This window comes from Epargyreus clarus, unplaced genomic scaffold, assembly GCF_041222505.1.
Source record: "Epargyreus clarus isolate Ecla_fem2 unplaced genomic scaffold, WU_Ecla_fem_2.2 ptg000001l, whole genome shotgun sequence".
Classification (NCBI taxonomy): domain Eukaryota; kingdom Metazoa; phylum Arthropoda; class Insecta; order Lepidoptera; family Hesperiidae; genus Epargyreus; species Epargyreus clarus.
The window spans coordinates 5225460-5236642 of NW_027332209.1; the positions used below are offsets into that span (position 1 = coordinate 5225460).

Below are 11183 nucleotides of genomic sequence, written 5' to 3' on the forward strand. Positions count from 1 at the left end.
AAATGTATTCCTATTCCTATAGTATAAGACTTGCAAATAATTTGATGCTAATTTATTGATTGCGAATTCTTCATGGAGCTACGCAGTTTATTTATATGAGTTGTGTATTAAATGGATATAAGTACATATGAATTCAAAACCGTAAGAAATGAAGCATTTTAATGTTGACTTTTTAATAGTATGTCTCTACATATTTATACGTAAATCTTACGTTATTACTATCTTAACATTATAAAGTTGAAATAAATTATACATCTACAAGATAATTTGTAGTATTTGAAATATTAATTTTGTTTCTAATCTTAACGACGTATATTCATGGCATGACTTGTTTGAAAAGCCGCTCCTGAATACGTTTTTCGATAAAGATATTTATAACAGCAATGACCAGTAATAGGACTTTCAAAGAATTCTTATCTTCTATTACTTGATAATATGTATTCCTAGCGTACACAGTGATAACTGGACAGTATTTAAATATTTATGAAGTAGGTGAAGTTGTTACTTAGAATAAAATATACCTAATTTATACGTTTTAAATAACAGTTTTCGGTAAATGAATGAATCATAAATCAGTGCTATTACATCCTGTCGCTAATTCATAAAATAATGATACTCGTACAAGTATATTGTTAACTGTGTTTTTGTGTGCGTGAAAGTAGGGAACACATTATCTGACGTTGATCACGGATGCGTAGCTACCCTTGAGGACAATTTCGCCTTTTATAGGCATTTTTGCATACCACATTGTCATAAAACAGTAAAACCTAGTATGAATGACGGTGGTGCCAACACAATTCAAACGTATTATGACCTACAATATTAACAAATTTCTAACTTCCAGGTCCGAAATGCAACAGCGGTCTTCATAATGAACCTCTCCTGCTCGGACCTATTGTTCTGCTGCTTCAACCTGCCGCTTGCTGCGTCCACCTTCTGGAGGAAGTCCTGGGCTCACGGCAGGACGCTCTGCCGGATGTTCCCGCTGGCGCGGTATGCGCTTGTCGCCGTATCCCTCTTCACCGTCCTGGCCATCACAATCAACAGATACGTCATGATCTCCCATCCAAGGCTATATCCCAAGTAAGTTAATTGTACTTATTATATAGGTACACGTTTATCTCATACGTCTATTGAAAATTAACTGAAAAAAATAAAGATAAAACTTATCAAAGGTTGCCTTAAACATTACCTATACTCTGTTTATGAATATCAAACAATTTTAGAATACCCAAAAGTTGTTCGGGTTACAGTATTCTATTCTGACAGAATGAAATTTTTCAAACAAAAAATGTAGCTTCATTTTACAGGAAAATGATGTCAGTATCTCATTTCTCTCTCCGAAAATTCGAAAAAAAATTACTGTGCTAACGAATCCAATCTTTCTATTGGGTTCCATAACTTCATTAGAGTTAAACAAGCTTAAAGTGAGCGTGCCTCTTATTCAATATTTTCATTAAAAAAACATTGACACTCACACTAATAAAATACTTTGTTATACGCAGGCTATACAGAAGAAAATATCTGGCTGTTATGGTAGCAAGCACTTGGATTTTTTCATTCGGAGCTCTGATAGCCACTTGGATGGAAAAATGGGGACGATTCGGTCTGGACCCGTCCATAGGATCCTGCTCCATACTTCCTGACCGTAACCACCGATCACCTAAAGAATTTCTCTTCGTGGGAGCATTTATGTTACCCTGCTTAGCTATTGGCATATGCTATGCTCGGATATTTTGCATCGTTAGAGAAGCTGCTAGAAGATCTCGAGCTCCAGGACGGACGCGACAACGAACTGCATTAGAAGACTCCGCGGTGGGTTCAGCATCTACTGCGCTTGAAAGATCTCCTGGCCCAGAAAATGGGGTCAATCATGTTGCGCCACCTCGCAGAGCTTTCCTCGCACCTCCAACATTACATTGTCCGCCAACTCCGGGACCAGAACGGTCATCCTCATCTGGAGTAGATACATTAGACGGGCACGATGACGAATGTGCTCTTGATGCTAAACCACGAACGCCCAGTGGAGGTGAAACAGCTAAAAGGCTTCGACAAGCAGCTGTAGCCCTAAGACGCTCACCAGCTCCCATAAGACCACCGAAACTAACACCCAAAGACAGAAAACTATTGAAAATGATAATGGCAATAATGCTGTCTTTTTGGGTTTGTTACTTACCGATAACCCTGACCAAGATATTCAAGGAGTTCACCTCGCACCCGGCGGCGAATATAGCAGGCTATCTTCTAATATATCTAACCACATGCATCAATCCAATCATTTATGTGGTGATGTCGAGTGAATACAGACAAGCGTACAAAAATCTACTAATGTGCCGTCGAAAAGCGTGACGGTCGCCCGGCGACGGCGTCTCTGAGAAACGCCCGCCGTAAAAATCGAGAATAGCTGAACTTTTCTCACGTTAAAGTATTATGTAGTATACGTAATTGTGCTCAGTTTCGGAACTCGTGATAAATTTTGTGAACTTGTAACGCTTAAACAAATGATTGATCCGTGGATGTGATGTGACGGTTTAGTGCGTAAAGACTTCAAGGATGTTTAACTTTAGTTTGTTAAAATTGTAAGCCGTCCGGGATTGTGCTACTTGAAAAAATTAAAACCCTTTGAAACAAACGTAGGTTTTCATATTGGCTTCGATAAAGTGTAAAGTTAAAAAATATGACTTTTAATATATAAAATTCCATTCTGTTCTAATGTATGTATTCGTAGACTAAGTAACTCGTATTTATTGTTAAATTTAAGACAGTTAAATTATTTATTGCAATAAATGTGTAACTTGTTAAAAGAGGAACAACTGTGAAAATGAAAAATTTATCTTAGAGCGTGAATGAGACGTCATTTGATATGAAAAATGTTGCTAACACTTACTCATTGTCTGAAATATGTTTATAGCATTCCACTGAAATAATTTTCCTGTAAAATAAGCGAAGTATGAATTTGAATGTTTCTTTGAATTGTTTCATGAAAATAACTGTTACACTGAAAAGTGGATTAGTGGTAGAAAGCAATAAACAATGTATTAGCGTTTAACGTGTAAACATCGAGGATGCAAAGAACTCAGCTGTTATCAATGACGGGCGAAACCCGTTGTATTCACAAAAACTGAATCATCAGGGAAACTATACTTGTACGCAATGACAATTTACAAAACACCATTTGTGAAGTGTTTACTGTGAATGAGTGACGTGCTGGTATTCAGCTGACATAGGAAATGAGTGTTTTAATAAATAAATCGTTGAGTGCAGTTACTGTTAACACGAGTGCATGGAATTTGACGGCCTATAGTACTGATGGCGAGTTAGCAGCTGTGAAACTGTTCACGGACTACCCTGAAGGGCTGTTGCGATTCGCAACGATATGCTGCTTCGTCTTCATGGTGATCGGCATCCCTGGTAACATCGTGACCATCGTCGCACTTGCTCGATACAAAAAAGTGAGTATAATCTTATTTATCAACACGTTTATTAGACAATAAATCTAAATCTTAATTGAATGTTAATAGACAATTGAGATTCAGATAGTACTGACAGAGGGATTTCATAAAAACATTGATAGATAGAGATTAGATTATATTAGATTTATGTTTGGGTTTAAAACAGTATAAAAACTTGGTAATTAATTTAATAAGGATACCTCATATAGTTATATGAATATATCGTACTCTACTATATTGCTGTAGTATAAATGAATAAAGATATATTACTTGCATCACTACATGACAATGTGTTAATCATAAATTCGAGGAAGTATGAATGAACAATAAATAAATCAGAATTTTTAACAATGTTGCAAACACAATTATGAACTGAAGTTTTGATTTTCTAGATGATAGTCCGGTCAAATTAGACATTCGGTGCTACATAAATTCGAAGTTTCACATTATGTTACACAGTGTTATTTGATCAACTTTATATATTTGTTATATTATAACTTATAATACTACCTATTTGAACAAATGGATTAGGTACTATTCACAATAATGCCACAAAGTTTTACTGCAAGACTTCGATATGATCTATAAATAAATGGTAAACCTATTTTTATTCAAACCGACTTGCAATCTAGTCGATTTATCCACATAATCTGATTTATAAATGCAAAAATGAACGGACATTATATTTTTTTTTCATTTTATTTTTGATTTCTAAATGCATTAACGGACGGACAAAAAATGTATTTTTACCCGACTATTGTGAGTAATATTTGTCGAGCGTATGTACCTATGTGTATACTATGTATATGTTTATGTTTAATTCTTTGGCACGCCCTTGAGTATCCCAAAAACAATGAAAAAATTCCATTAACTTAGCTTATCGAATTAATACTATATAAATAACAGTACATAATAATAGTAGCATATAAATAATGTATGATACCTATTTGTATAACGCTTATATTTAAAGTTGATTTTGAACTACATTCCATAATAATAATATAATATCCTCATTTGACATAAACCTTTGGTATTTACCGTTTGCTCTTAAAGTTACTTCAATAAGGAAAACTCCTCGCTAATAAATGTAACTAATTCTTATGCCTTGTATTGTTTGTTAATGTGTATATTGATTGACGTATAACATGTTTTTAATAAAAAGAATAGATTACCTAGACGCCGATATGTGTCACTTTTTAATAAGAATATGTTGCTTAATCTCACGTACCACTACAACAACACAGTACGTATGGATAAGGCCTTATTTCAGCGGAACATCATTGCCCGCCTCCCCGCCTGCGACTATTGCAGCTAACACATATTTAAACATATGACAGATATCTCATCGAACGACAATTTGGTAACGTCGCCAAATTGGTACGAGTAGCAGTCAAGCGTTCCTAAGCCTGGCCATACATGGACTGCTCGAGCAATTACCCCGTTATCAACATACACGGACCGCTCTTGTAGTCAGAGTCAACGGCTTGAAGCTGCCATTGATAACTCATTGAGCAGTTAAGCTGACTGCTCGAGGAATTCGTGCAGGCAGGAAGCGTGCGCAACGAGGAATGAAGAGCGCGGGCTGAGGTAACTGCGCGAGAGCAGTCGACAGCTCGAGCAGTTAGTGTATGGCTGGCGACTGCTTGACCGCATGATGAAAAATCACCGTGCTAACAACCGCGTCAAGCAGTTGCAACTGCTCGAGCGGTTCGTGTATGTACATACTTATAAGTCTGAAGTACACTATGCAGTCGCAGCTTGATGCATTCGATACTGGCTGCTCCTAGCTGCTCGTGTATGGCCGGCCTAAATGTTTTGTTTGGATACGTCACCAGAGACGCGGTCACGGTGTTCCGGTGAGATAAGGGCCTCGTATTCACACGGACCACATTTTTCCGTCCAAATCAACAGTGGTAATGATAATGACTAAATCGCAACCATAACACACCACCACCAGCCACCAGCGATATCGTACAAAAGGTCGGTCACTTTATCTCTATGACACGTTTTTATACTACAACGCAGCTACAGGAACCTGCAACGTAGCGGTTTCGTTGCCGTGTAGTGAGATTGTGGTACGTGTAAATAGAAACTTTTTCCAGTACTATAGGTTTACAAGGGCCAATAAAAATTGAAATTGAAAATGGCGGTATTTATATTTCTACCTCATTTGTCTGTGCTTGAACAAGAATGTAAATTGCATTTTACATCTGACATAACGACATTGTGCTCATCCAATCCAACTGGTATGATATACCATGTAGAGAGTTCCAGGTTCGATACCCGGAAATTTCTTAAATGTCTAAACTATATTCTAAATCTGTTCGTATCTTTGTTTGTCCATAACAAGCGGGGAATCTTAATACTGAGTATTAAATATATCATAAAAAAGAAGACAAGGAACATGTATAATTTGTATGGATAAGATACACATACCTAGTAAATGTACCTATATTATATAGTACAGTGAACGGCTTATAGGAACACTGTCATACCTGACATCGGTCACAGAGCCGTGACTAATGAGAAACACTAACGTCTGCGTAAGGGAATTGCGTTTAATGAAACTAACCACATTTCCTAAGTCATCAAATTATATGAAAAGCGAATCATACTGTGGTTTAAGAAAAATGTATAATGTAATGTATTTTACGTTTACTTTTTATATGTTAGTGTGCATTTTTGAAGTAAACAACAGGCGACGCACACATATTATCAACGGACGAACCTATATATCAATATAATTATGTAACTAGCATTTATTATAAAAAAATTAAGCCGACTGCTTAAAAATATAGTGATAGTGATGAGCTATGGTTACCTCTAACTCCACATTTAGACTAATCAAACGACACCTCATATGTTAAAATTTGTCAGCCTGTTTGGGCTGTGGTGCGTGCCAAAGTATGAGATAGACACAATTACATACATACGCTCGACAAACATTGCCTTCCACAATCGAATAAAAATGAATTTATGTCTCTCAATCTGTCTGTTCGTCCATTATTCGATCGCCATAAAATGTTGTGTAGGTACGTCTATTCTAAATTCATGGCGCATGTTGTGTACACAGACTATTATCTAATTCAAACAAGTTTTTAAAAAACTATGTAATTTTATATGTGTACCTATGGTTCGTTCTAGGTTGAAAGATAGGATGAACTTGCCCAAAATATTTTCGAGGCATACAAAGTCAGCCTGAGTCCAATAGATGGTTATCAAAAACTGGGATACTCATTAATAGTGGGATACTCATTAATAGTACTCACACACACACTCATCTGACTAAGCGCACAATGATCCCCAATAGTAGGTAATTGAATTGTGTCGTAATTTGTTATCAGTTAAGCATATTTGTTTATATGAGTAGAATAACTATAAATATGAAATAAGTACATAATACATAGGTATAACGTCATTATTGTAACACTTATGGATTTCTAAAGAAACAATGTTTATTTACTCTATTGACGTCTTCTAACGAGATTTTAATTGAATTGAATCATTATTTGTCTACACAAACTACGTATTAAATGTTTTGTTATTACAATAGGAATTCCTAATCACACAAATGACTGTGTTAGTATTATGATTAATTTAGAAACTTTTTGATATTTTTAACATTTTAATTTTATATTTAATTCATGGACTTGATGAATGTCCACGCAAACGATGTCGCGGGAGGAAGCAAGTCAAATATAAATACGTCTCTCAAACTTATTAAGAACTTTTATCTTTCGTTTGTCCACTCATATTTTTTGTGTAATTATTGACAATATTTATTAAAGTAACAGTATAGTCCATTCAAATGTTACAATTGTTGGTCCTTAGCGTGCAAGAGTCGCAAAAAGAAGCAATTTTATTTCAATGGACTAGGTAGTTGTACTAGTATTAATAAAAAAATATCATGTTGTCAACAACAAACGAAAAGCTGTAAATTAATCCACTGTTCTCATCCCAGGTCCACAATGCGACGGCGATGTTCATAATGAACCTATCGTGCTCCGACCTGCTCTTCTGCTGTTTCAACCTACCTCTCGCCGCCTCGACCTTCTACCACCGCGCGTGGGTACACGGGCGGCTGCTGTGTCGCTTGTTCCCCCTGGCTCGCTACGTGTTCGTCGCTGTATCGGTGCTCACCATCCTGGCTATCACCGTCAACCGATACGTCATGATGTCGCACCCGAGACTCTATCCTAAGTAAGTTTTTTACCACATCCATGTTCCATACCAGTAGACGATTAAAAAGAGCGCTCTTGACCACGCATATTAATCACCGCTGTAGATGAATCTTAACAGGAGGACACTGCTTGTCGATATTACGGATATAATCTCTTATGTATCTTTTAACATTCTCCGAAAAGGAAGAAGTGCTAGCATTCGAAGCCGTCACTATGCGGTTATGTATGCTATATGAACAGCGAACAAAACGACAGATAGACCATACCAAATGTAGGGAGTTATAGTCATATTCTAAGTTGAGAAAACATCGTACATTTTAATCGAATGGAAAATATTAATTTATTACCCAAATTAAATAATGTAAGATATATGATAAGGAAGGTGGTAGAACCCTTTGTGGTTCGACTCCGGCGTCACCACCGCCACACCGCCACACCTACACCAACAGCAGTGTTAGGCGCTGCTGTGTTCCGGTTTGAAGGGTGTGGTAAGGGAGACAGACTCTTCCGAGGCGTTGCAGCTTAGTCCTTAGGGATAGCGGCGCATCTGTGGCCGACCTCACGTGGGAATATCTAATCCTATCTGGGGTTCATTACAGATGTCCATGGGCGGTAGTAGCCACTTACCATCAGGTGGACTGTATGCTCGTCTGCTAATCCAAAAATAAAAATAAAAATGATGAAAAAATTTAATTGTAATTACACTTTAGGCGTCTATTTCATTATTTTGTTTATGAAAGCAAGTATCCTGCAAATTTTGCGTTTAAAACACGAAATGACTCCTACACGCTCCCTTCCTCCTTAATTTAATATTTACATTTTCTTTGAGAAAATAATACCCTCTATTGGATTAATCTTAGCCAAACTGATCTCATTATCATCAAAGAATGTTTAATAATATCAAATTAAAATGAATAAAACGAAGTGCCGCCTGTCGTTATGCGTAGGTGGTATAAGATGAAAGCTTACAAAGAATTTATTTTGCAGTTCAATTACAACTATACTCATTTTAGAAACAATCCACGGAGGCTCGTATTACGTTTTTTTATCGAAATTAGTGTTATAATTCGTAGGAATAATTTTAAAGTTATACGGTAGAATAAGGTGCTTATATTATTATTGCTGTACTGTCGTTTGTTGATGACATTTAAAGTAAATGAACGCATTATTGTAATTATGTATTAAATATTTAGAAATTATTATCGCGTTGCTAATTTAATTCATTAACATTATCTACTCATATTTTAATCATTAATTGGAAAATGAGGTGCACTAACGACTTGGGATTACCTGTAATGTTCGTTTTTAAGCCAATGTATGTATTAAATTAAATAAATAAAATATCTCATAAAATATTTCGACCTATCTTTAAGGTACAAAATTTTACAACTCTATGCCTCTTGGGATCATATCATTTAGGTTTTACCATCCATCGCTTCTGAAGCTTTTAAATCACCCTTCAAACCTTAATCAAGCAACCTCTTAATCAACGTAAATCACATTAAAAAATTTATAATTCTGAAAACGTTACATGTCCTTAAAATCATAAATGGTTTATAGCATGGAAATAATGCTTAAAATTTTGGAACACGCTGGATGAGTACTAATTTGAATAATTTTGTCAACAGGCTGTACAAAGGTCGGAATATAGCTTTGATGATAGCAGCTATCTGGATCTCTACTATAACAACGTTGCTAATGCCCTGGTTCGAGAAATGGGGACGCTTCGGATTAGACGCCAATATAGGATCCTGCTCAATCATACCTGATGAGAAAAACAGATCTCCTAAAACATTCCTCTTCTTGGGTGCCTTCATATTGCCTAGTGTAGCAATTTTCTTATGCTACACAAGAATCTTCTTCATTGTACGAAAGTCTACAAAAAAATCACTCAAAACTGATAAAGCGAAGAATCCACCCGAAAAGACTACTGATTCCGATTCGTCGTCCGCATCGTCGAAACTGGTCACTTCTATGCATGGCAACGATAATGTGAGTACTACGTGTGTACATTTCTTAGAACTACCTTCAAGTGCTATCAGTAGTAATGGTTCTGAACGTGTAACAACATTTAAAACCCCAATCAGCGACGATGACAATTCGACCGACCACGTTGACGAAAGAACCAAAAGCCGCTTCGGCTTGCGGCGGACTGCTTTAAGAAAGTCTATGGCTTTGCTTAAACTATCATTACCAACACGAAAGGATAAGAAATTAGGCACAATGATCGTAGCGATAATGGTCTCATTTTGCGTATGTCATTTACCAATTACGATAATTAAAGCCATTCGTGATTCGCATCCAAATCCAGTGGCTAATATTGCTGCGTATCTTCTACTGTACTTATCGTCATCTGTAAACCCTTTAACTTATGTTGTCATGTCCAATGAGTATCGTAAAGCATACAAAAACTTATTCAGATGTCGACGCAGAACAAAATCATCTAGATCTAATGTTGTCTGATGTTGAGACTTTGTCCAAATAACATATAAGACTAGTCATAGGTCACTTCGATGGAGATTGTAAATATAAAGTAGATTTAATTATACGATAGTTTTTGTTGTAGTACAATATTATATTTCAATGAAGTTATTACACATTAGTTGAAACACCGATATACTTATTCGAAGAAAATTGATTATTAATAATGATAACTAAGTTGACAATGAAGTACTGCTAGAACTACTAGCAGACTCTCTGAAAAATATCTCTCTTTCAACATCATGTTCTACCTTAGAAGGTGTACCTTTCCAAAGATAGCATTTTATTTTGCAAAATAGAGGAGATAAGGCTTAATTTAAAAGTAGCTCAGTACAGAGTAATGTTTACTCAATAATACAAGTATAAAAGTAAATAAGCTATTTGCATAATAAAGTCATTACAAAATTTTAATGAGGCAGTATTTCTAACCGTCTAAAATATTCGCTATTAAAAGTTTGCTAATTACAAACTGACTCTGCCAGTCCTGTCTATGTTTATATATATTATGTAAATATTTTTCGTATTTCAGGCTTTTTAAAAATACCTTTGGTAGCTAAAATGTAAAAGCAAACATATTTTATTTTTAGGTAAAGATCGTGGTAAACAGGTGATAAACAGCATGTTACACAAAACCTTAGTATCTAGACACGCGATAGTGTCAGCCAAGTTCTCAAAAAAGTTCTAGTGACACAGTATTACGGTGTTATACATTGTAGTAACGTCAATATAATAATGCCAGGTTTAGCAAATATTGTGGACCAGCAATCTTTACTGTAATTTTGGTTAGAACCAGAGCATGATTGATGAAAGTATAATCAAGGTAACCGTGTCTGGCTGCAAATCGTATACAAATTTGACATACGAGTAAGTCAACTAGATTTTCTATGGCCTTTTATTATTCTGAAATGAGATCTGTGCCCACAAGTGGGACAGTAGTGAGTGGATCAGTGTATAATATACTCAATACTCATAGCTTTAGTATTAATAGTAGCTAATAAATGGATTTCGAATCCTATAGGATACTTGTAAATATTTATTCTATGAATTTTGTCTCTAAATTCTGATGCAA

The 11183-nt window shown here is 35.8% G+C and overlaps 2 protein-coding genes across 2 annotated transcripts in view; both read left to right on the top strand.

Annotated features, from left to right (window-relative positions):
* LOC140743571 (G-protein coupled receptor moody) overlaps window positions 1-2728 on the top strand; it is a 130470-nt gene extending 127742 nt beyond the window's left edge. Inside the window, exons 4-5 of the mRNA XM_073074964.1 lie at window positions 845-1083; window positions 1506-2728. Of these exons, the coding sequence (XP_072931065.1) occupies window positions 845-1083; window positions 1506-2349 (1083 nt within the window). The 3' untranslated portion in view covers window positions 2350-2728. The remainder of the gene's footprint in view (window positions 1-844; window positions 1084-1505) is intronic.
* Window positions 2729-2736: 8 nt separating this feature from the next.
* LOC140743564 (G-protein coupled receptor moody-like) lies at window positions 2737-10711 on the top strand. The gene is made up of 3 exons (XM_073074952.1): window positions 2737-3452; window positions 7414-7652; window positions 9262-10711. Exons 1-3 carry the CDS (start codon window positions 3231-3233, stop codon window positions 10094-10096), a joined length of 1296 nt encoding a protein of 431 aa, XP_072931053.1. The 5' UTR covers window positions 2737-3230; the 3' UTR covers window positions 10097-10711.
* Window positions 10712-11183: the final 472 nt, after the last annotated feature.